The sequence below is a fragment of the Rattus norvegicus genome, chromosome 3, assembly GCF_036323735.1.
Source record: "Rattus norvegicus strain BN/NHsdMcwi chromosome 3, GRCr8, whole genome shotgun sequence".
Taxonomy (NCBI): domain Eukaryota; kingdom Metazoa; phylum Chordata; class Mammalia; order Rodentia; family Muridae; genus Rattus; species Rattus norvegicus.
Window position 1 is genome coordinate 175,790,978 of NC_086021.1, and position 23,405 is coordinate 175,814,382.

The 23,405-nt window shown below is 53.1% G+C and overlaps 1 protein-coding gene across 1 annotated transcript in view; it reads right to left on the reverse strand.

Moving 5' to 3' along the window:
• The window catches only part of Prex1 (phosphatidylinositol-3,4,5-trisphosphate-dependent Rac exchange factor 1), a 150,826-nt gene that overhangs the window by 66,039 nt on the left and 61,382 nt on the right, over positions 1-23,405 (reverse strand). The window contains exons 2-5 of the mRNA NM_001135718.2: positions 18,509-18,580; positions 16,208-16,330; positions 8,961-9,065; positions 4,419-4,520 (exon numbers count right to left, since the gene is read on the reverse strand). Coding sequence (NP_001129190.1) covers positions 4,419-4,520; positions 8,961-9,065; positions 16,208-16,330; positions 18,509-18,580 — 402 coding nt within the window. The remainder of the gene's footprint in view (positions 1-4,418; positions 4,521-8,960; positions 9,066-16,207; positions 16,331-18,508; positions 18,581-23,405) is intronic.

The window sequence follows — 23,405 nt, forward strand, 5'->3', positions numbered from 1 at the left end:
TAGAATAACCATAACTAACACACTACCAACACTAGGAAACTGAGGCACAGAGCTTCAGTCACGTCTCAAAGAGATACCCAGCAGGAGCTGGGAGGAAATAAAAATCCCACACCAGCCTCCTCCATGACAGCATTGGAGAATACTCCCCAGGTAAGTTTGTGGCACTGAAGTGTCAGCACAAGTCCCTCCCCCTAAACTGTTCAATCCACACGGAGAATCAGGGTGGTAAGCACCATCCCCACTGGGGAAGCAAACACAGCAAACTCCCTGGTCACGAGGCTAAAGGAAGGCAGAAGCAGAATGAAGCAGGACCCTGGAAAGGGTGATCTGGGCACACCCCAGGGAAGGTGCTATAAGAGAACACAGGGAGATGCTTTCAGTGTAGGAGGGCCAGGGGTGAAGGCAGACAGCAGAGGCTAGAGCTGGTGCAGCCTAGGGCAAGGCAGAGGGCAGGACTAGTAAGCAGCCAACCCTTGGCAGGCTCCACAGGGAGCCAATAGGGCTTCTTCCCCAACTGGAATGGAGGGAGGAAGAGTTGGGAGACATGGATAACCCAAGGTTTGGCCTGAGAAACCACCAGGATGAAGTGGCTGATTCCTGGAATGGAGAAGGGAGGTAGGATAGGAGGAGAGCCATTCTGGGGAAAATGAGAGCCAGCATGCAGGGAAGCGGGGGTGTTAAGAGCTGTGGAAGGTCAGAGCAGTGTTGCTCCTAAATGCCCACCAGACAATGAATGGACAGTAAGGCATAGCACTGCTCACAGGGGAGTACTATTCAGTCATGAAAAGGGAAGGAGTATGAACCCAGACTATAATGTGAAGTATGTCATACCAAGTGGAAAATGCCAGACACACAGGGATAAGGACTGTGACTCCAAGATCCTTGTAGACCCACCAGTGGGAGGCGCAAGCCCCAGGTTGGAGTCTGTTAGACCACCTGTAGATCCAAGGCTGTATCAGAGCCACGGCAAGGGCCAGGTACCATCAGCAGACAATCAAAAGGTCCAGCATCAGCCCGGGTTCCCATTAGGGACCTGCTTGCTACATAGCAAGGCATCACCCCAACTCTGGATCGTCTCCTTGGAAACCCTGATGGAAAACTCAATAACGCTTGAAAATGCCAACTGTCTATCCTGAGCCCGGGCTGAAGAGCCAAAATAGAATGTTCCGGCTATTCTTAGGCAGTGTTCAAGTTCAGCTTTTGGGGCTGTTCCCAAAAGGCTTTCACTCTTGCCTACTCCTCCCCTACCCCGGGCTCCCCAACCCTGCAGCCTGTCCCACTGGGAGTTCAGTGGGAACAAGGAGCCTCTTAGAACGGGGGACATCTGCGGGTACATGTTTGCAGGGCTGAGGGGACAGGCTGGGGTTGGAGTCAGCTGCTGTGCTCACAAGGTCATCTTTTAGAATGCCCTGGAAACTGTGAGCAGAGGAGGCCCCCCACAAGGGTGTAAAAGGCCCTCGGCCCTGCTGCTTGCTGATACAAATGTTCCAGGGGTAAGTGCCAAGGACGGGACACTGAGCAGTTGTCTGTCACAGAGCACACATGTTCCCGGAGGAATCTTAGGCCCTGATGGCTGGTCCCCAGCAGCCTCCAGGCTCCCAATACATGCAGCAGCAGGAGAGAGCAGCAGCGTGCACAGCTGTCAAGAGGGCAAGGCCAGACCTCCGCCACTTCCTGTGGGTGCTTCCTGCAGTAGCAGCCAGTGGTTTGCCCCAGCTGCCTCCACCTTCCTGGGGCAAGAGCCGTGTGGGACTAAACCCCAGGCTCTAGAGAAAGAAGGACAGGCCTCAGGTCCGCCAAGCTCCGAGGCCACACAGGTCTTCCCACACGGGTTATTGACACAGAACCTGCTTCTCTGCAAGCTCCTGTGACCCCAGACTTGGTCAAGACTCCGAAACCTGCTTGGCTCAGCTCTTGAGGCTGCAAGTAAGGATTTTTCCTCAAGGGTCAAATGTTCAAGGCTTAGAACCCAGAAGAGCCATGAAAGCCATCAGTGTTCTCAGGCCTCATTTAGGGAACTGACGAGGCCTACAGACTTCACCCCCAAGCATGGGGCCAACTGAGCTCCCAAGGATGCTTCTTCAACAGATGTACGACTTCAGAGCCGGGGTAAGTGAGGTTCTAGAACGAGACTGGTCAGCAGCAGCTCATGGGCTCTGGGGCGGCCATTTTCTTCCCCTCTCTGTGTCCTGAAGGCCTCGTCTGCCCTCCTGTCCATGATGCACAGGGTATACACTCACTTCATAACAAACCCGGAAGCCCTACTGTTACACCTTCTGCACCTCAAAGGAGAAACGGAGGCATAAGGAGTGGCATGACTTACTCAAGAGCTGGGGCTAATAAACTGCACAGCTGTGACTTAGACACGGGCAGCCATGGGCTACAAAGCCCAGCACTAACCACTGAGCCGCCTGACAGGGCCAGAAAGCGCACAGCCAGGCTTGCCAGCAGCACCAGATCCTCCTGTTAACTTTGGTTTGCCTTGCAGGTAGGGGGTTTGGGATCCCCCTCTCTGTTTCGAAGCTTTGCAAAAGTACAAGCCCCTCCCCAGTTCTCAGCTCATGAGTTACAAGAGCAAACCACTTGCTGGATTTGGCCCTGGTCTCACCAATCTCTCTGGAAACCCCACAGCATGAGTCTGCCTGAGAACTAGGAACTAGTGTGAATGCCAAACAAAAGAGGAGGGAACAGGCGAGGGTCACCGCCTCCAAGGGATAGCTCAGATAGCTCGGGCTCCACAGCCAGACCAACCTGCAGCTCCTGACTGCCCACCACCCGTGCACTCATGAAACCACGGGAGGATGCAGCTGAGCTTCCCCCGGACTCCCTCAGAGGTCCAAATGGCCATGGCTGAAGGAGGCACAGGGAGAGCTAAGCCCCATGCCCACAGTTTCTTGTGTTAGTACAGTGTCCTGAGAGAGGTGGAGAGATGGCTCAGTCCTGCTGTGCAAGCAAAAGGATCTAAACTCGGGATCTGAGTTCTACCCTCGGCACTCACATAAAGGCCATGTGTGGTGACACTCGGCGGGAATCACAATGCTGGGGAAACAGAGACAGGAACACAGGTTCCTGGAGCTCGAAAGCCAGCCAGTCTAGCACAACAGGGAGCCCAAGGTCCCTCTAAGGTGCTCTATCTCAAATGCAGGTACGTGGCTCCTTAAGGACTATACCCAAGTTTAGCCTCCAGTGTCCACAAATACATACCCTAACACACACCCACAAGAACCATGACCCCAGCAGTGCTGACAGCTCCAGGATCCTGTCAGCTCAGACACTCAAGGTCATGCACCTTCTCCAGCACAAACTGAAGGTCAAGGTTTGCCCCAGCACCTTCCTTACCCTCCCTCCAGTTCACAGAACAAAGACAGGGGTGGTCCTGTGAGCAGGTTCCTGCATGAGCATGGACGGTCAGTTGGATTAGCCTGCAAGCAGGAAACCCAAGAGCCAGCTATCATCAGACAGGCCCCGGCCAGACAGAGTCAGGGTTGGCACTGGCCAACAGCCATCATTTGTAAAGGCCCAGGAAAGCAGGACCAAGCAGCAGATGGGGACAGGACCGTCCATGCAGTTCAGGACCTGCCCAACTGTCAATTCTGAGGCTGAGGATGAAGCAGTCAAGGGTTGGATCTGCCCTGGACTGCTCAGCCAACACCAGGCCACAGTGGCTAGCAGGGAAGGTGACAGCAGGTGCATGAATGGCTATGCCAAGTCATTCCATGCCCCCCTAAAAGAGCCCAGGCTTTGGTGCCAGCCTGTCTGTCCCTCCTTGGGGCTGTGGCATGTGGGTTCCAGTAACTGGCTTAAGGTTCAAGTCTGAGTAAAAAGATTGGTTCAGGAGCAGAGCACCTGACCCAGATCCCAGCCAATCAGAACACAGCCCTGCTTTGGACCCTGTCATTGGAGTAGAACAGAATGTGGGGGCCCATCTCAGCCAATCAGAGCATAGCACTACCCAGTGGCTAATGACCAATTTAAGGGAAAAGCAATGGTCTAAGTAGGTTGGAAGATGATCAGAGTCTAAACCAAAGGTTCTTGTGATTAGCTAATGTCAAACCACGTGACTCGAATCCAAACTGTTTGGAATACACCATTCCTTAGCCACAGATGGCTGGCCACAGCCAGACTGACTCTCGGGCTGTCCGTCAGAACTCCAAGAGAGAAACTCACTGTCTCCTACTGACTTTAAACTTGACAGGGTGTGAGTCCAGATGCCTACAGCCATCTGCTGCCTCGTTGGAGATGAAGTTGGTTGTGGAAGCCCAGAGAACACAGAAAGAGGCAGGAGCTGGTCCAGCCTGGCCCAGGGCCAGCTCTGCCACTAGACGCCACAGCTCCTAAAAACTAACAGCTTCTCTTGTCAGTGGCAGCCTGACAGAGCCCGCCACTTTTGCCTGGGGACAGGTCCAAGGGGGTCTCACCTTGAGCAGGAGTGGGTACTTGCAGATCCTCTGGATGGGGGACAGCAGGTAGCCCTCCAGAGGGATGTCCGTGGTCTTCCGGCCTCCCAGAAGCATGCAGTTCTACAAAGAGACATGAGACCATCATTAATAGAATCAAATAACGACACGGGAGCATGGGGCCTCTCAGAACATAGTGCAGATAAGTGTGCAGGAGAAGCTCGGTGACCCTAAGAGAGGGACAAATTCTAGGACCTCTGCAGAGGTCTTTATGGGGCCACATGCCATGGCCTGGGGCCTGATCTCATCCGTACCACAGTCAGTGCTGCTGCACGGGGTCACCCCACGCACGGTACGTCAGCAGTTAAGACAGACCATAGAACTGCAAGTCCAAAAACATTGACTATGAGGATTTTTACAATTTCACCATTCTGGTCTAGAGAAATCACACACACACACACACACACACACACACACACACACACACACAGAGTCAAACCGCTGACCAAACCTGAGAAGCCCTAAATAGCCAGCCATCTGCTAGAGAGGGAAAGCATCTGTATTTCTGCCTAAATTGATTTGTAGCAGATTCATACAACAGCACCCAAACATCAGGGAACGTGGCAGAACCAGGGCCACATGCAGTAACACAGATAACCCCCAAACCTACGGAACAAGAAAGACAAACAGAAAGTTATGTACAAGACAACCCCATTCATATTTTTTAAGGCATGAAAAAGAGACCCAACTGTTGTCTGGTTTTTGTTGTTTTGTTAGTTTTATTTTCATGTGTGTACAAGTTTGCCTGCATGAATATTCCATGTGGATGCCCCTGGAGGCTTGAAAAGAACCTCAGATTCCCTTGAACCCAGAGTCACGGGCAGTTGAGAGCCCCAAACGCTGGTCCTCCGGGAGACCAGTATGAACTCTGAACTGTGCCTCCATCCCAAAACGGCAATGTATGAAACGAGAAGCAGGATTAAGATAAGACACCTCAGATTCCGACAGGCTCGGGACTGAGAATCTTACCTCTGAAGCGAGGTTATGGTGGTGGCCTGGGAATGCCTATAAACTGGTAGTCCAGAACTCTACAATGCTTAGCAGAGCTCCCACACACCCAGCTCAGTCCAGACTGATCCACCCACGACCACTACCAGCAGCAGCGGCCCTGCCTCCAAGCAGCACCCTTGGCCTCTGCTCATCCTGGGCCCAGCCCACAAAGCCTTCTCCTGCCCCAGCATGTGACAACAACCAGAGCCTGACCTCCAACCAGCCAAGAACTGGAAACTGTTACTATTTCGGTTCACACAGTTCAGGCGCTGGAGTTTGGGGTGTCCAGTCCTTAACTTCAGAACTAGTAAACCACAGATGGGGGGCTACGGGGGTGCATGCTCTGGCAACGTGTGTACGAAGGTCAGAGGCCATGTCAAGTAGTTGTCTTGTGTTGTATTTACTTATTGATTTTTGAGACAGATTCTTACTATGTGGCCCTGGCTGTCCTGGAACTCACTATGTACACCAGGCTGGCCTTGAACTCAGAGATCTGACTGCTTCTGCTTCTGCCTCTGCCTCTGCCTCTGCCTCTGCCTCTGCCTCTGCCTCTGCCTCTCTGCCTCTCTGCCTCTCTACACCTGCCCCTGCCCCTGCCCTTGCCCCTGCCCCTGCCCCTGCCTCTGCCCCCTAGGAAACAGGAACCCCCTCCTATGGTTTGCCATGATCCCAGCATGGTTAGAGGCACAGGCACACAGCCTCTAAGGAGTGTGCCTACCATCTCCCATTTCCCATGGGGAAACCATGCACCCTGAGTTGGCCTGAGGATCAGGGAAGCCCAAGCGCCCTTTAGACATCACCACAGGCTCCCTTCTCTGAAAAGCGCGATTTTGCACCCTGGATCCCGGCTGTGGCTGCCCACACATCCTCAGCCTCTACATCTGTCCCTGGCACGGGCGAGGGGTCCCGTGCAGCAGCTGGGTGATGCCAGACCCCACACTGCGCACACTCAGGCCTTTGTCCTCACCACAAGCTGCCTGGGTGAAGTCAGCTCCAGGCAAAGGAGACCAGAGAGTGAGGATGAGAGGACTTTCCAGAAGCCCTCAGTTTCAAACGGGATGACTGCAGCCACCGCCTGTCCCAGTGCTCCAAGACCCACATTTTGTCTTGCTTTTCCTTTTCTTCTTTGAGACAGGGTCTCAGGTATGCCAGGCTAGCTGGGAACTCACTGTCAGGAAAGGGTGACTTTGAACATTCTAATCCTCCTGCCTCCACCTCCTGAATCCTGGGACTATAGGCATACAACAGTATGCCCAGTGTCTTTGGTGCTACATAGGGAACTCAGGGTTGAATGCTTTCTGGGCAAGGACTCTCCTGACTGGGCTACATCCCGGCCCTCTTTTTACTTTCATTTGAAAGAAAAGCGAGCAAACGCCCAGGCCGTCCACTGCTCTCCTGACTCTTCCAGGCCCAGAGACAGAATTCCTCAAAACCCTTGCTGACACGTGACCCTCAGATGAGTATCATCCCATGGCCGCCCTAGTCTTCTGTTCTACCCACGCTCACTTCCTGGGTGTAGATCACAGTTAGACCCACGCCTTTAGAGAGCACCTTTGACTGAAGAGACTCCAGTTCCCTCCTCCAGCACTGCTCCTTCCCTGAACCCCAGGCTCCAGGCTACCCTGACGCCTTGCCTTTCTCCTACAAGGCCATTCCTACTCACTTGGCCTGCCTGCTCCCTCGCCGTCTGAGGACAAACTACTCCAGTCGGCCAATTGACGGAGCCCTGTGATACTTTGAATTGTCAACTCGGCACATCCTAGAATCACCTGAGGAGACTGTCTAGATCAGAACAGCGTGAGGACACGTATGTGGGGGATTGTCTTGGCTTTGCTAATTGATGTGGAAAGACCCAGCCCAGGGTGGGCACACCACTCCCTGAATTGTGCCCCGGACTGTATGAGAGTGCATATGAGCTGAGAGGTACGCATGCGTCCTGCCGTCCTCAGTGCCCTGTCTCGTTCAGGAAGCTTAAAGCTACATAACATACATTTTAGGTGTGCCTGGACCGCCTCCACGAGGACAAGGACATCTGCCCTGTCCACTACTGTACCTACCCAATACCGAGCCTCTCAAGATAACAGGCCCCCCACACAGAGCCACCGACCGGGTTCATGAGCTGACCGTTTAATAGACACAGAAACATAGGAAGCCAAAGTCCTCCAAGATCTTCCGCAAGTGAACAGCCATCTCAGAGAGCCAGCCTGTCTGTTCCCAGCACAGTCACCTCCCGTGGCATCCATGACAGCTCTTTTGCAGGTGGCCAGAAGCTGTGAGATGCCAACAAGGAGGGAGACAGATGGTACCCGTACAACACCCCACACTCCTCCCTGTCTACACAGCCCCCGGGCAGCTGCTGCCGGAGTGTGACAGCCTGGCCCACCAGAAAGGCTGCGTGAGAAGGAAGTGGAGGGCTCTTCCCTTACAATGCCCTCCTCGTTTCCCTGGCTCCTTCCTGCCCCCATTCCCCCAGGACCCCAGCAGAGGCCAGGGGTGGATCCTGGGCAGCAGAGAATAGAGAAGAACAGTGTTGCTGAAAGGCAGAGACCAGGCAGAGGGACCTCCTTGTCTCTGTGTTCTGCCATGGCTGTTTTATGAACACAAGAACAAGGAGCAAAGTTCGAAGGTCGGGATGGCAGGAGTAAGGGAGGAGACTGGCCACGAAGGCTTGACGGAATGGAGACAAGAATGGAAAAAGGCTTGGCCGGTTCGCCTCCCTTGGATGCTCACTGGCCCTGGACGCAGTACGAACGTGCCAGAGAGGGAACCCCGTGCGACGTTGGCATCAAAGGCCTGGGGACGTTTGGCAGGAGGTTGTGCAGAAGGGATGCTGGCTCGGGGGGTGGAGGGTGGGGAGCCCTGTGGTGCAGGTTAGATGCCTGTGAGCTTGGCTAAAGCTCCTCGGCTACACCCCTGAACCGTCCCACTCCATGCGCTGAGATCCATCTCCATGGGAAAATGGCAACATGGAGCATGGAGTGGGGTGTCCCCGGCCAAATGTGCAGGAGCTCAAAGGTCAGAGTTCGGGATGGATGCCCTGACGAGCTCTCTTTCCAAGCACAGGTCCTGAGAGGCATTTGGCATCAGGGAGTCCTCAAATCTACTGTTGATAAAAGGATGGGGGCAGTACCCTAACGTTGTCTTAGACAATAAAACCTACATTCTACCAAGCACTGTGGCACCTATCTGTCACCCCAAGACCACGGAGGCTGAGGCAGGAATTATCCCAGTGTGGGCTACAGAATAAGATTAAGTCTCAGTAAGTGGGAGGCGGGGCAGGCGAGATGGCTCAGCCGGTGGAGGGCTTGGCGTGCCAGCCTGAGGACCCGAGTTCCATCCTCAGAATCCACTTTGATCCCTTACCTTTACTTTGCCAGAAGCTGGACGCTGACTCTAAGCTGGCCGCTGCTTGCTTTTGTAAATAGCCCAGGGGGATCTCCAGATGGGAACTCGGCCAGCAGCTCAGGTGGGCTGGAGGTGAACAGAGTGGGTAAGGGCGGGCGGGGCACTCACCAGGAGGAAGGCGCGAGCGGCAGGGACCTTGTTGAGCTCCACCAACAGACGCAGGGCCTTCTCGTGGTTACTGCAGTACTCCTCATACACACAGAACTTGTCCTTCTGCAAGACAAGAGCAGGGCTGTGAGGTGATGCAGGACACAGCCCGAGGGAGGCGGGGGCAGGCACATGGGGCTCCCCGGGGTCTTGCACGGGATACAGGCTCAGGCCTGGAGATGAAGTGGTTCAGAAACTCTAACTTGCTTCAGGACCGCAGTCCATTTGTTTCTGACAGCCTGCGTGACCTTCTGGGAATAGGGAGAAGCACATTTAGGACATGCACTGAGCAAGGGGACCCAGACCTGGACACCAGCTCTGCATTCCCTGCTGTGAATCTGGGCTCCTCACAGGAGCCCCATACCTCAGTGTCCCCAGTAGTGAGGTGGTAAATGTCAGGAACTTATTGCAACAGGAGACTACCTCTGTTGACCTCTAGGTGACTCTGAACCCAAAACTGGATTCCTTCCAGCCCAGAGGTCGCCTGAAGGTCACCAGGTCCCTACCCATGAGTCACATTTCAGACCTGGACAGAACAGAGCCCTCTCGGCAGGAAGTTAAGCAGTCCCTATTCCAAAGGGTCCCAGAATCAGTAAAACCCCAAACCAGGATGTCCTGAGGAGGCCCCTCAGGGATGGAGGCCTCCATAGCCCAGACCTCAGATGGAGGATAGACCAGAGACCCCAGGAAACTCAGGAAGGAAGAAGTGGGTGTGGAGGGCAAGCTGCTCATCCTGTGTCTAAAGCGGCTCTGAGGTCCATGCTTCCTAAAGAGGGTACAGGAAAGAGGAAGCCAGAGGAGGGAGATGGGGGAGGGAGACAAAAGGAGCAAGAGGGGGACTGTTTCCTCCACAGGCGCCTGGGAGGGAAACAGAAAAGGGAAATGAAGGAAGGATGGGGTTTTCCAACAGAAGTCCCAACCTGCCACACTCACCCTGCGCCCCACAGATCTGAGCGCACATCCTGAGGGACAGCACCCACGACCGGCGAGTGGTAACGGCCACATCAGGTATGGGCCAAGCACTGGGTTAAGATCATTGTGCTCTCGGTGGGCGTGGACAGTCAGTCACTCTCCACCAGAACCTCACAAGGTCCATACTGACCCAACTGCCCAAAAAGCAAAGAAAAAAACTCTCATCTCACAGCTCCTGGTGGGACAGACAAGTACCCTTTGCCAATGCCCTCTAAAGGTCATGGCATGAGAAGGATGGCAGCTGGGGGCAATCAATGCCTAAGGTAGAAGGCTCAAACCACAAATTCACGGGCTAAGCTCCGAGGGACCCTGGGGCATCATGAGGTACAGTCAGCACAATGAGCAGCTGAGACCCTGACCAGGGAGCTCTGCTTCCCTAAACCTTGGTTTCTAGGAATAACAGGTCCTTGAGACCTGTGTGAGCAGAGGGAAACAGCCTGACACACGGTATACACACAGGGCCCTCGGGTACCCTCCAAGAAGAAGCTACAAACACACACACACACACACACACACACACACACACACACACACAAACCAAGAACACAAAAACAAGCAATAAACACACACTGGTGGGAAAGTACCAACATTAAAAAAAAAAAATCCTGCCATGATTACCTAGCATGCACACATACGTACACCATGGGGTGAATCCCAACCATCTGAGCATTACAATAATCAAGCTACACACTCGAAGCACCTACTGGGCACAGAACCACGTGGATTTCAGGGGACCCAACATCTACCTGCAACCTATGCAGCCCATTGAGAAACAGGGGTCGGGGAGGTTTAATGCGAAATGTTCCCCCATAGGATCGTATGTTTAAATGTTTGGTCTCTGGCTGGTGTATTTGGACACTGTGGAACCTTTAAAAGGCAGGGTCTGGCCAGAGGAATCAAGTGGCCAGGGGTGGGCCTTGTTGCCTATAACCTCCCAGGCAGAGCTCTGCTTCCTGATCTACAAAGCACTTTTCACCAACGGTGGGCCTCTCCCCCTGACAGTGAACCAAAATAAAAGTTTCTCCTTAAATTGCTTTCCTCTGGTCATCTCTCGGCACTGTGAAAAGTTGCCAGTAGGCAGCCAATCAGAGAACTCCCTGTCCTAGCAATGGTGGCCAACAGAGCCCTGAAGAAGGTGTGGTGTTCTGGGAGAGAGAGAGATAGACTACCCCAACCATTGTAAGAGATACACCTGTGTACTGCCACCACTACCCTCTAAGGATGAAAACAACATTTGAGAAACAGACAGGGGACAGAGAAAAATGATCCTAAAAATGTCATAGGGACACCTGGATCTAGTCACACCCGAATCCAATGCATACCTCAGAAGTGCCACTCTCGGGCACCAACGAAAGGTGCTTTCCTCACTGAAGCTGAGCTATGGCTTTTGTTGTGACAATAAAGATCTTCTTGAACAGTCCTGTTCTGTGTGTGTGTGTGTGTGTGTGTGTGTGTGTGTGTGTGTGTGTGTGTGTAGTGTGAGGTATGTGTGTATGTATATGTGTGTGAGGTGTGTGTGTGTGTGTGTGTGTGGTGTGTGAGGTGTGTGTATGTGTGGTGTGTGAGGTGTATGAGTTGTGCATGTGTGTGAAGTGTGTGAGGTATGTGTATGTGTGGTGTGTGAGGTGTGTGAGGTGTGTGTGTGTGTGTGTGTGTGTGTGCATGCGTGTGCTTCATTCTCTGTGTAGCACATGAGGGCCACACTGCATCTGGAGAGGCCAGAAGACAGCATCAGATCCCCTAAAGCTGAAACTACAGGTGGCTGTGAGTTGCTGACTGGGTGCAACTAGTCATAGTCTAAGAAGAAAATGCAAAGCACAAGGCTCAAATATAATGAAGTAACACCTCCCTCTCTACCTCCACCTACACCACAAGGAGCCAGGCCAGAAGACAAGGAAAGGTCTGGCTCTTCCCACATGCCAACCCCAGCCAATGGCAATGAAACTGGAGCTTGCTGGCAAGCACTCTCAGGACCCCTAAGGACTCAAGAGATAGAACACTGATTGATTAGTAATGTCTGCCACAGGTGCAGAGAGGGAAGCAAAGGACAGGATACTCTACCTCTGACGATCTACAAGGTCACCCCTGCCTCAGCCTTCCAGAAGGGAAGGCCTCAAACTTTCTGCCTGGAGCAGCTAGGAGTAGCCAGTAACACTGTGGTAGTTTGATAAGAACATACCCCACAGGCTTACAAGATTTGAATATTTAGTCACCACTGAGTGGTACTACTTGAAAGGGTTAGGAGGTGTGGCCTTGTTGGAGGAAGTGTGTTGCTGGGGATGGGTTCTGAGGTTTCGAAAGCACAAGCCAATCCCTGTGTCACTCTCTTTCTGCTGTGGATCTGGATATTGAACTCTCAGCGACTTCTCCAGCCCCATGCCTGCCTGCATGCCACCATGCTTCCCGCCATAATGGAACTAGATTAAACCTCTGAAACTGTAAGCCAGCCCCAATTGAACACTTTCCTTTATGAGAGTTGCCATGGTCATGGGTCTTTGGAGCAAAGAACACTGACTAAGACAGCCATGCTGCCCTCCGCAAACCCAGCAAGTTCAGTCGCCCACCGTCCTCATATCAAGATGCTCAGCCCCAGCCTGGATCTTGGTCTGCGGATTCGGAAGCCCTGCTCTAAGTATCAAGTCCCCGTGTGTGGCTTGTTTCATTCCCCCGGGTCAGAGGAGCTAAGTGTTTGGCCAAGAAGGAATGAACAGACACACGGCTGTACACACGGATGTGGTAGACGGGGACATACAGACGCAGGTTAAAGGAAAGACCCAGTCGCCAGGGGAGCCATGCACACTGTCACAGCTATGAGAATACCCGGGAGAAGGTACCATCGACTCCAAACCACAGCCAGGAAGACCTAGGACTGGAGAAGGGCAGGAAGCAGCTAGGCCATGAAGATGGGGAAAGGTCAGCTGCACCTGCAAGGGTCCCCAACCCTTCATACATTCTATAAGCAGAAACAGCCACACGATTCAAACTCACCAGCCCTCAGCTGACCACAACTCTCAGAACAAGACCCAACATCCTGGCCTTGGCTAAAAGCCCCACAGGGCCTGGTCCCATGCTGTCCCATCCTCCCCAGGGCTTGCTACACGGCAGCTTTAAGGTCTCCCTCTGCCGTTGGCCAACCAGAACATCTTCAAGACTACCCTACTCCACCCTGGAAGAGAGCCCCTCAGGGTGTCCATATAAACTCCAACATCACATGCACAACTGGGCACTATATAGTGTGCATCCCTAATACTGCATGGGTCACTATATCTGGATGCTTACCTGAAAAGCCACTCTATGCCCTGTGTTCCTGTTTGTGACATCCAATGGGCCTGACCCTGAGGGGCCCCCAGAAGGGTCCTAGTCACCTGATGACCCCAGTATCTCACACCCATCACCATCTATCCGGCCATCTATACAGCCATCTGAATCGATCTCGGTCACTCTTATGCCGACTGCCTAACAGGATGCTGGCAGAAGGGTGTGCAGGTCTGCCCTGCCTCCTGGCACAAACTTACACCACTGTGCCTGGCACTCAGACTTGTACCTGTATTTCAGGAGTAGGTGTCACTTTCGACAGTGACAGATTGCAGTATGTCTCGGGCCTAATCCCAGTTGTGACGCTGACTAGCTACCTAAACTCAAACTATAACTTAAGTCTCTCTGGGTCTCAGTTTCCCCATCTGTAAAATAGGTGGTGACAGTAACTACCACCAAAGGCTACTGTCAGGTTTTGAGACACAGGGTTCCACTCTTTAGCCCAGGCTAGCTCTAAATTCACTTCATAGTCCAGGCTGGCCTCACACTCCACCTACCTCAGCTTTCCCAGTGCTGGGAAGACAGGTGTCCCGTGTCCCGTCCCATGCCCCCTGCGCCCAGCAATCCTGCAGTTTTAGTATATAATGTGTGGTACACTTAGAACAGCACCCTGAACAGAAAAGGGGGCCCCTTGGTGCTTGTCTATGTAAATTAAATACATGGTGGTTGGCTTGTGGGGTGTAGGTTCTTTCTAAAGACTGGGTATGTGGAAGGGGATGCGTAGTCTGGTCAGTTCCTCAGCCTAGGTGCTGCCTGGGGTCCCCAGGGACGTAGGGATGAGGAACAAAGCTACATTTGGCCTCTGGGGCTAGAGAGGACACCGTGTTGATACTGTGGGACCACCAGTCATTGCATGGTGCAGTTCCCTCACAACCAAATCCCTGCTAAGAGCCCCAGGTCTAAGGGGTTGGTTGCCTGCACCAAAGTGGGACCCCTTCACTGCCACTGTGCACGGCCCCCAAGGCCACCCCAACTCGGGCACCCTCCCAGCCGGGACCAGCTTAGGTCTAGACAGGTGTTAGCACTACATCACCCTCGTGCTCCTCTCCCCTCCCCATGAAGCCACCTGCACACCTGCCTCCAGCTACTGTCAAACTCCCCAGCCATGGTGACTCACCCCCTCCCTCCGTGAGCACAGGGATGGAGAGGGTGAAGGAGCTACATTTTAAATTAAAACACGATTTGAAATTAAAAACACTGACTCATCCCGAGCAGCCTGGAGGCTGCTCCGTCGGCTGCTGGCACTGCCTGGAGGAGGGGAATCAGCCAGGTGTGTGGGTAAGGCCTGTGCCCCCTCATCTCGCCTGCTCTAAGTCCTGAGACGCAGTCTAAGTAGCCCAGGCTGGCCGGGAACGTCCCACTCTCCCCACCTCAGCCTCCTAGACACTGTAATCTTTACAGACCTGCACCCCACACAGAATCTTCAGGGGGCCTTGGCCTGGGGCAGGTGGGTGAGTCTCTGGTAGGATTCGTGAACAGAAGCTTTCCTGTATACACTGTCACCTTCTGTGTGCAGCGGCAAGGACACCACACACCACGCTAAGTACGTCTATTCAAGTATTGAAATGATTTTCAAGGGTTTCACAGCAACCCCAGCAGGTGGATGCAGTTGAGAGCAGAGGCCTCAACCTCGGAGTCAGAGTCCATAACCTGAAATGCTCCGGGTCACTGTTCCTAGGTCCAGATCTGTGGTCACGTGTGGTAACATCCTTGGGCTTGCCCTACTGCCATTTGCTGGCCCATGGAGCAGGCAGGTGAGCGTGGGCTAGTCTCTTAATTCATTTCTCCTTTTTTTTTTTAATAAAATGTATTTATAGCTGGATGTGGTGGCCCACACCTTTAATCCTAGCACTCAGGAGGCTGAGGTAGACAAACCACTGAGTTCAAAACCAGCCCGAGCTACATAGTGCGTTCCAGTCAGGCAGAGCTGCATGGTGAGACCCTGTCTCAAAAAAGAAAATACCATGAAGTAAATTCTTATGTACTTGCATAGGTGTGTCACTGGGCATAAGAGTACCACGCCATGTACATGGAGCTCAGAGAACAGTTTACTGGAGTCAGGTCCCTCCTTCCACCACCTGGGTCCTGGGCACCAGATGACAGTCACCAGGCCCCGCAGCAAACGTTTCAATCTGCTGGGCCATCTCACCTGCCACGAAGGGGACAGACCATCAAGCCACAAGGTCTCCACTCCTGTGTGGCCAGTATCATACAGGGAGGCCTGCCAAGGGGACAGCTTAGAGTGTTGTAGGTTCTTAACAGTCCTCGTGCTGTGACCCTTTATGGTTCCTCATGGGGTGGGGACCCCCATCCATGAACTTATGTCTGTTGCTACTTAGTACTATAACTTTGCTACTGCTACGAATCGTAGGTAAATATCTGTGGTGTTTCCCGATCGTCTTAGGTGACCCCTGAGAAAGGGTCGTTCTTTGGGTTACAATCCACGGGTTGAGAACTGCTTTTCTAGACCAACAGTGGAACTGGGGTGACTGGATGAGGAGTTGCGTTCCAGGAAGTGGAAGGCCTGCAGGGATGTGGGGATTTTTGTTTTCTGTTGACATGGAGCCATGGGAATTCTAGAAGAGAGAAGCAACCAAGTTTGTGTTTCCAGGGGAGTTTCTAGCAGCTCAGAGGAGATGGTTTCCAAGCTCTTCACCCAGGGTGGAAGAACAGGGCCCGGAGGCTCACAGTAAGTCACCAACTAATAGCTAGAATGAAGCCTAGCAGGCTGAGGCCGGGGATCTGTGTACAAGACCATGCCCCATAGACTCTTGGGAGGTCGTTGGGAGAACCAGACCACAGGAGTGGGCACGTGAAGGCTACAGCAGAGGCAGTGTTGACTGAATGTTCAAACTCGGGTCCTCATATTTACACAGCAAGCATTCTCACCCACTGACCATCTCTCTGGGCCGCATACTTACAAATTTCAAGAAAACATTCCCAAGTTCGTGCTGAGACTGGGGCTCCGGATGTAGGCAGTATTCCAGGGCAGCCAAAAAATCCTTATGGACCTCCAAGATGTCCTCAATGTTGGAGAAGAGGATCTAGAATGGACCAAAAGGCCAGAGTCGGTCAGGAGTGGGGAGCAGGTCCATTCCCAGAATAGCTGCACCCCAGGGTGTATGAACAGACATCAAAGGGTGAGGTTCCCCTGGGTCAGGCAGCTGCTATTGGCTGCAGTCCCAGCAGCAGCAGGTGTGAAGACCAGGGGCAGACCTGGGCTGGTTGTCGCACTCATCAGTAGCATCCAATTCCCATGACCAAGAAGCCATTCCTGGCTCCGATTCACCCCTGAGGACTGGAGGCTCAGAGGGCAGGAGTCGACATCCCAGCTGGCTGCAGAATAACAGAGCATCACAGTGTACACAAACACTGCCACACTCGGAAGCCTCAGGCATACAGGGCAATGTGCACCAACAAGCCTGCTCACACGGCCGGGCTCCCACAACAGTGGAAGGGGAGGGCCAGGGGCCAGCGCCTACACCTCAGCTACTGACAGGCCCAGGGCAGCCAGAAGCCCACTCCTCCTCCATCCCTGTGAGGGCTGCTTGTCACCACTGTTCACCTTCCCTTCTGCCTACCTCAACTTGCACCGTTGAACCTGATTATGCTGAAGGTACCCTAGACCCAGCCACTGTACTGACTGAGAAAGGGTTGCAATACTGTCTGTCCCTTGAGTGTACATCCAGAAGAGGCAAGGAATACTCAGAAGGCATACTCAGAAATGGTAACAGGGCCAAAGTAGAAAAGGCTCAAATATTCATTCATAGGAGAATACTGTGTGAACTATTACAGAGCCAGGGAGAAGCATGGGCTGGATCTGCACACTGGAATACAAACAAACCCTGCAGATGTGGGATGACAAAAGACACCGGACACAAAAGAGCTCATTGTCACAAAGTGTAAAGACAAGACAGAAACAGGGCTGGGCGTGGCAGCGTACACCTTTGAGCCCTGTGCTTGGGAGGCAGAGGCAGGTGGAAATCTGAGTTCGAGGCTGGCCTGGTCTACAGAGTGAGTTCAAGGACAGCCAGGGCTACACAGAGAAACCCTGTCTTTAAAAAAAGACGAGGAGACAAAAACAATCACCAGCAGTGGAAGTTTCACTGGCTGGGAGGGGCTGTGAGCAGGCCCAGGCTGTGGATGTTCCTCTTCACAGCCACGCCCTCAGGACTCCCATCCCTTGTTGGATGGAGATTAAGACCTGATAAAAAAGCGATTTCTTAAAAACTACCAAGGCGGGCTGGAGAGATGGCTCAGTGGTTAAGAGCACTGACAGCTCTTCCAGAGGTCCTGAGTTTAAATCCCAGCAACCACATGGTGGCTCACAACCATCTGTAATGAGATCCAATGCTGTCTTCTGGTGTGTCTGAAGACAGCTACAGTGTACTCTATACATAAAATAAATAAATAAATCTTAAAAAAAAAACTAACAAAGCTTAACTTTAGGTGATAACAAGGGCCTCTAAGCTCTAACAAGTGTGTAATAATGAATTGTAGGTGCTCGGTGATTATCTGTAGTGAATGAATGCATGGAATGAAGAACATAGGTCCCAGCAAACAGGCAAACGTTCACCACTCCTGCCATCCCATTCCCCAGGACCTGCTGTGCAGTGGCACTGCCTTCCAGCAAGGTGAAAGAGCGGGATCAGAATTATCAACATGCATGTGACCGCCACAAGCCAGGGCATCGGGTGAGGGTCATCCTTGACCACATATGTGGTAAATGCTAGGTACTGCAGAAACACATATATCCTTGTATCCATTTCCCCCTGGACCAGGCCAATCAGAGCACAAAGTAAAAGGTTTTTAGAAACATGAGGTCAGAATGCTGGCCAGCGTGGGCCTCAGAGGCACAGACGTTCCATTGATACTGCCCAGACTTCCCAGCGCCACAGCCAGAAGGGAGCTGGCCCAGTGACTTGTGGGCCTGTCCACTGCAGGAGCAGGAGGGCAGCAGGAGACATCAGGCTCCTGAGACATCTGGGAAGGATTTTCCAGAGGCACCAGGCTGGACAGAAGGAAGAGAGAGGGCGGAATGGCCACACTGTGTCTGAACTGGAGAGTGGGCCTGGGGCACAGCCTCCCTCTCTCCTGGTACAGGCCGACAGTGCCAGGGCTGCTGAGAGCAGGCTGGGGACCAGAGGCAGGCAGTGCTGGGGAGTGAGTTCAGAGCCTCCTAGAAGAAGTAGGGCCAGCAGTGTAGCAACAGGAGTCCTCACCTTGACATTCTCTTCCGTGAGGCCCTTGTCCACAGAGTCGGCCACATTCTGCCGGATCCGCTGTAGGAACGCCTAGGAAAACAAAAGCAGAGATGAGGGGTCATATCTCCCATCCCAGAGGCCCCTGCTAGTGGGACATGGGTTCAAATGCTGGCCGGGCCCTGAGAGGTTGCACAGTGCAACGATTTAAAAGCTCTCCTGCTGACAGGCTACTTCCCTGGGCTGCCCTACCCGCAACTGCTTCCTCAGCCAAAGGCTTATTATGGCTATCTACAATGTCTGACCCTTTGTGGAGCTAATGACACGGAGACCCGGCCCCCCCAGGAATCTACAGCCCAAAAAGACACATTAAGACTTGCTTCCTCACCCAAATACCTCTCAGACCACGCAACAATGACCACCTGTCCCTGGTGTTTTCCTTTTAAGCTTTAAGACGTTTATCTGACTCAAAGGAAAAACCATAAAATGTCAAGAACACGACTCATCTCTTCTGTACCCCAGCTCTACCCACTGAAGCCCTCACTTTCTCCCACGGGAACCTCAGCTCCAGATACCAGAGATGGCCGCACGCACAGTGAGTGTTCTTGTGCGTACACAACTGTTCTCACCGTCTCTTCCCTTCACACATCAAGACAGCAGCACCCGGGACACTCCAAGCCAACCAAGCACTCACGTGGGTGCAGAGACACTTGTCTGTCCCCCTTGCACATGGGGCCAAGTGAGAAGATGGCCAATCAATGTCACCAGATGGGATGACGGGTTTTGTGGGGTGCTGGGATGAAATTCCAGGCCCTTGGGCACACTAGATAGGTACCCTACTACTGGGCTGCATCTCTAGACCACCCCTCCTTTTTGAGAAAAACCGAAATTAAGAGTTTTCACGGCTCCCAATTCACTTTTCCTTCCTCCCCTCCCCCACCAACCGCTCCCTTCCCTCCTTCCTTATATTTGGCTGGCCTGAAACTCAGTCCTGCCTCCACATCCCTGGTGCTGGGACTGTAGATGTGTCCTTTGGCGTGCTAGAGAGACCCTGTTATCAGGAGAGAGCAGATGTCAGGATCCAGCGTAAGAGTGGAGGAAGTGCACTGTATGAAAAGTTGTGTCGGTGGCTGGAGAGCTGGGGTGTGGCAGAGTGGGCAGAGTGGGCAGAGGGCAAGCTACTGTGGAAGCCACAGAGGTGGCTAAGGATGTGAAGGGAAAGAGAGGGACCTAAGCCAGCACTTAAGAGAAACTGAGGCCAGTCTCCCACAAAGACTTCCGGCTCAGGATGTGAAGCCTGGCCCCGGTTAACTGGGCAGTGGTCACATAGAGACCCTTGAGAAAATGAGCCCATAGTCTTGTGCCAGTCCAGGGGACCAGTCAGCTATCAACATGTCTCACATCTTTGTGACAGCAAGGACGCAAGGGGACTGAGCCAGGAGAGAGTGTGTGGTCTCCCTGCCTTGGGTTAATTAAGACTGGGCCCCATCCTACCACGCTTGTCTAAGGAGATGTCTCCAGGAGATGGCAGGGAGTGTACTGGTGTGAGGGAGGCAGAAGCAGGTGGCAGAGGGGTTGCTGGCCCTTCAATGCTGCTGTCAGATCCCTTTCTGTCACCTTGACTGACACCCACAGTGTCCCCGAATAAACAGGGCCTTCACGCAGCAGCACGGGCTGGTGCATGTGGACAGATTCTCTAGTTTCCACCTACGAGCCCCCGGGTGACCATGGGTAGTGATGGACTTCAAATGCTATCACTTCACTGGTCCACCTGGTTCCCAGGGAGTGTGGACATCAAGAAACCCCATCTAACAGGCCAGGCCCGCATGTACCCAACCATTGTGTTCTCGGTCCTAGCTCCCCTTCAGTCAATGACACCTCTGCCTCCTTGGGGTTCAGCCTCTTCACCCCTCAAGGTCCCTTAAGATGCACAGACCAGACCAATCAACACTCAACTTAATTCTTCACGACTCCCCCACTATGAAGCTTAAGATCTTGACTTGAGGAGCTAGAGAGATGGCTCAGTGGTTAAAAGCACTGGCTGCTCTTCCAGAGGGTCTGGGTTCAAATCCCAGCACCCACATGGCAGTATACAGTCTGTAATTCCAGTTCTAGGAGATCTGACAGGCTCACATAGACATACATGGAGGTAAAACACCAATGTAAATAAAGTTTGCTTTAAAAGAAAAGATCTTGACTTAAAATCACCAAGGAGCCACATTCACACTGGTGCCTCGTGTGTGGGACAGGATCCACGGGCTGGGAGGCCAGACTGAGTAACAAGCAAAAAGCCAGCTGAGCACCAGGGTTATCTGTCTCTGGGTCCTAACATCAGGTGCAGAGTGATCGGTCCTCACACTCCTACACTACTCCCTATGGTGGGCTGCACAGACTCCTCCCACCATGCCACACACGCACGCACGCACGCACACACGCACGGCTTTTTGTCTCTTTTAAAGTCCAGATCCCCCCACACTGAAGCCACACTCTCAAGCCTGTCCCAGGACCTTTGCATAAGCTCTTCCTGCTGACTGTTCCCCTCCCATTCCGCCCTGAGCCAGCTCCATTTACCAGGCCTTAAGCACTACTCACCTCTTCCAAGAAGCCCTCCCTGACCCGAGGTCATTACCTTCCCACTTTGAATTTTTTTTTTAAATGAGCTCAAACAACATGCACCAGCTTTTAAGAGTCAAACCAGCGACAATAAAACAGGAGTGAGGCTAGGAAACCACTGGGTATGGGTTTAAACCACAGCTCTCCTCTAGCCTCCTGAGTGACCTCAGAAAAGTGAACCAGCTTCTCTGAATCTTAGCTTATTCTCCCCAGATATGGGAATCAGAGTGTGTTTGAGCACATGTGTGCGGTGTGTATGTATGTGAATGTATCAGTGTGTGTGTGTGTGTGTGTGTGTGTGTGTGTATGAGTACATATATATGTATGTATGATGTGTATCGGTGTGTGCCTATGTATGAGAGTGTGCATGTATCAGTGTGTGTTTGTCAGTATGTGTGTGTGCACGTCTGTGTGTGCACATCTGTGTGTCCGTGTGTATGTTGTATGTGTGTGAGTGCATCAGTGTATATGTGTGCAAGTGTGTGAGTAGTATCTATGTGTGGTGTGTGTATATGTGTGTGTATCTTTGTGTGTGGTGTATATCAGTATGTGTGTCTGTGTGAGAGTATCTGTATGTGTATCAGTGTGTTTGTGTGAGTTGGTGTGCATGTATGTGCTCATGTGTGAGTGTTAGTATCAGTGTGTATGTGTGTGTGTCAGTGTGCATGCATGTATGTGTGTGTCTGCGTGTGCGTGTGCATGTGTCTTATCAATGTAACAGGATAAAGAAACGGTAAGTCAGTAAGGAGGGACGTCACGTCTCTGCTCACAGTTGGACCCTCATGGCCAAGAGCAGAGCCTGGTCCACCGTAGACACTCGGAAGTCAAACGAAGGCGTGAGGGGCCTGACACAGGGCGGGAGCCTCAACTCAAGCCCCCAGAACAGTAGAACTTGCTTTTTGAAAGGACACAGTAGGAACGGTTGGGGGCGAAGTTTCCTAGAGGGTGCAGCAGCTAGGCCTGGGGTGCCCGTCTCCAGCCACCCAGACAGGCAGACAAAGGTAGCCCTGCCCAGCACAGGCGCCCAGGCAGGCGGGCAGGAAGCCTCAGTACCACTGGGCTGACCTAGATGGAGCTTCCTGTCCTGGTTTCTTCACACGAGCTGGGCTACTGCTATTGTGCTGGGACAATGGGAGGCTCAGGCCACCCACAGAGGACGTGCACACAAGCCAACTTGCCGAGCAATGGGCACCAAGAACAGCTCGTGACCCGGAAAGAATGTGCCAGCGGGGGGTTCTGGGCAGAGGCACAGCAGCCTCACAACCACTACCCTGCAGGCGGTGCTGGTATTGTCTGTATTTGCGAGGCTGCTGAGGGGACCCTCTGAGTGTCTCTGCCCAAGGTCTGATGGCAGCGGAAGATGCGGTTCACATCTTAGGGACTTCCCTGAAACAAGACCCCATCCTAAGATGCTCCCTGTGGCTCCCCAGGGCCCTGTCCACTGCTGGTCCACCCGGTCCCTCAGCATCCACCTACTCCCCTCATCCCAATAATAACAGCAATTACGACGTACACCAAAGGTGCAGGAAATGGTAGGTTCATCACTACACAGCTTGGGCAAACTACAGCCAGGCAAGGGCTCTTGATAAGCTGACCAGCTATTTAGGGACCTGGGGCATTAGGAACAATTTGCATCCTGGTCTGAGCCACAGCCACGAGTGACTGAGAACACAGGGTCCCAGCAGCATGCACAAGGATGAGCCTGTGTTAGCCACGTTACGGTGTGAACAAAAACTCAAAAGCAGCAAAGGGCAGACCTGCTGCAGAAGTGAGCACCTGTCACGCGGACACCACGCTCTGCCATCCCACACAGGCTTCTTCCCTGCCCGTGCTCATATACTAGGTGACATCTCTGGGCCAGGAGGCCTCCTCGATGTGCAGGGCAGATGGGAACAGGTGTCAGCCACACCTGGCAGGAGCTGGCCCACAGACAGATGAAGAACAGGAGCAGGCCACACCCCAGGGAGGAAACTGCAAGCCCAGAGTCCGTCTCCTGCCCTCCTGCAGCTGTAGCAAGCATTGCTGATCAATCACACCTATTTTTCCTGCTCTGTCATAGTTCTGGGGGCCTCAAATACGTGTGCATCAAGAGCCCTGCTTCTAGAACCTCCACCTCTCGTCCTATCCCCTAATAGGTAAGGGGCCACCTCCCCCCACGGCTCGAGGCTCCACAAGGTGATTTGCTCCACAATGCAAACAGTTGTCTCTCCCCACACTCCCAAGCTTTCTGGTGTGCCTTCCTAGCAAGGCCACTTCTCTGAGTGAGTCACGTGTGCTTATGGGGGACCCCCCCCCGCTCCTTTCC